This window comes from Enhydra lutris, unplaced genomic scaffold, assembly GCF_002288905.1.
Source record: "Enhydra lutris kenyoni isolate GAN:26980312 unplaced genomic scaffold, ASM228890v2 scaffoldscaffold70, whole genome shotgun sequence".
Lineage (NCBI taxonomy): Eukaryota > Metazoa > Chordata > Mammalia > Carnivora > Mustelidae > Enhydra > Enhydra lutris.
This window is the reverse complement of record NW_019154154.1, coordinates 7,590,983-7,592,336: the sequence shown is the minus strand read 5'-3', so window position 1 is coordinate 7,592,336 and position 1,354 is coordinate 7,590,983. Positions and strand designations below refer to the sequence as shown.

At 44.8% G+C, this 1,354-nt stretch overlaps 1 protein-coding gene across 1 annotated transcript in view; it reads left to right on the top strand.

Annotated features, from left to right (window-relative positions):
* Nucleotides 1-420, top strand: part of LOC111159856 (interferon alpha-1/2-like) — a 684-nt gene extending 264 nt beyond the window's left edge. The window contains exon 2 of the mRNA XM_022522506.1: nucleotides 49-420. Coding sequence (XP_022378214.1) covers nucleotides 49-420 — 372 coding nt within the window. The remainder of the gene's footprint in view (nucleotides 1-48) is intronic.
* The last annotated feature ends 934 nt before the right edge of the window (nucleotides 421-1,354 follow it).

The window sequence follows — 1,354 nt, the reverse complement described above, 5'->3', positions numbered from 1 at the left end:
GCTAGCTCCTGTGACAACTACACAAATGACTTTGGCTTCCCCCAGGAGGTGTTCGGTGGCAAGCAGCTGCAGAAGGCTCAAGCCCTCTCTTTCATCCATGTGACGAGCCAGAAGACCTTCCACCTCTTCTGCACAGAGGCCTCACCTGCTCCTTGGAACACGACCTTCCTGGAGGAATTGTGCTCAGGACTTTCTGAGCAGCTGGGACACCTGGAAGCCTGTCCCCTGCAGGAGGCGGGGGTGGGAGAGACACCCCTGGTGAATGGGGACTCCATCCTGAGGAACTACTTCCAGAGAATCTCCCTCTATCTGCGAGAGAAACAATACAGCCCTTGTGCCTGGGAGATGGTCCGAGCAGAGATCATGAAACCCTTGTATGCATCAACAGCCTTGCAAGAAAGACTAAGGAGAAAGAAGTGAGACACCTCTCAACATGGCAATGATTCCCTCTGACTAATAACATCACACATTCCGGAGTTCTGCCGTGTCAGAGACTCTCATTTCTGCTGTCCCGAAGACATAAACACAGTCAACTTGAAAAGAGTTTTCAGAACATGTCAACTCTACAAGCAGTAGTCGCTTACAGATGACCTTGCTCGTGTCCATTTATCTGTTTAAATATTTATTTATGTAAATATTTATAAGATTCGGGTTTTTCATATAACATGATGTGCACCTTTACATAGCAGAATATAATAAAATATATTTATAATATGTAATCAGTTTATCATTTTATTCTTTATGGAACTTTAAGGACAAAAGGGTTTTCTAAGAGGCACACCAGGTCTGATTGTGTAACTCCGTTGGAAATTGGACAGCAGAATGCATTTACCATCATACCGCATTAACACTGGAAATAACAACTGACTTTCTCTAAGACAACTTGCATGTTGACCTTAGGCTACAGGACATAATAAATACAGATCCTGATGTATACATCTTTGCTTGTAGGGATATATAAATATGGTTGCTGTAGGGATGGAATCTAAAAACAATCCTCCTACTTAGTGTTTTAATGAAGAAGGAAAGGAAGTGACTTCTCTCACCTGCTGCTAGAATGAAGAGGTTGAAGCACACAAGAAGTACACAGAAAAGCTCTGGACCCCATACAGATCACTGGCAGACATATACATAGAGGCACGTATGTCCAGTGTCAGGGGGAGGTGAGCTGGCATTTGACAAGAAACACCATGGCTGAGGTCCACATCGAGCAGGTAAAGCCAGAAACAGAGGTGGTCATGCAGGGAGATGGTGTCGTGTGAGAAAGAGACATAAACTTGATTCCGAGGCTCTTCAACCATTGAAGGGAAGGGAGAGAAGAGCCACAAAGGAGACGGTGGCCTCTTGGCCATAC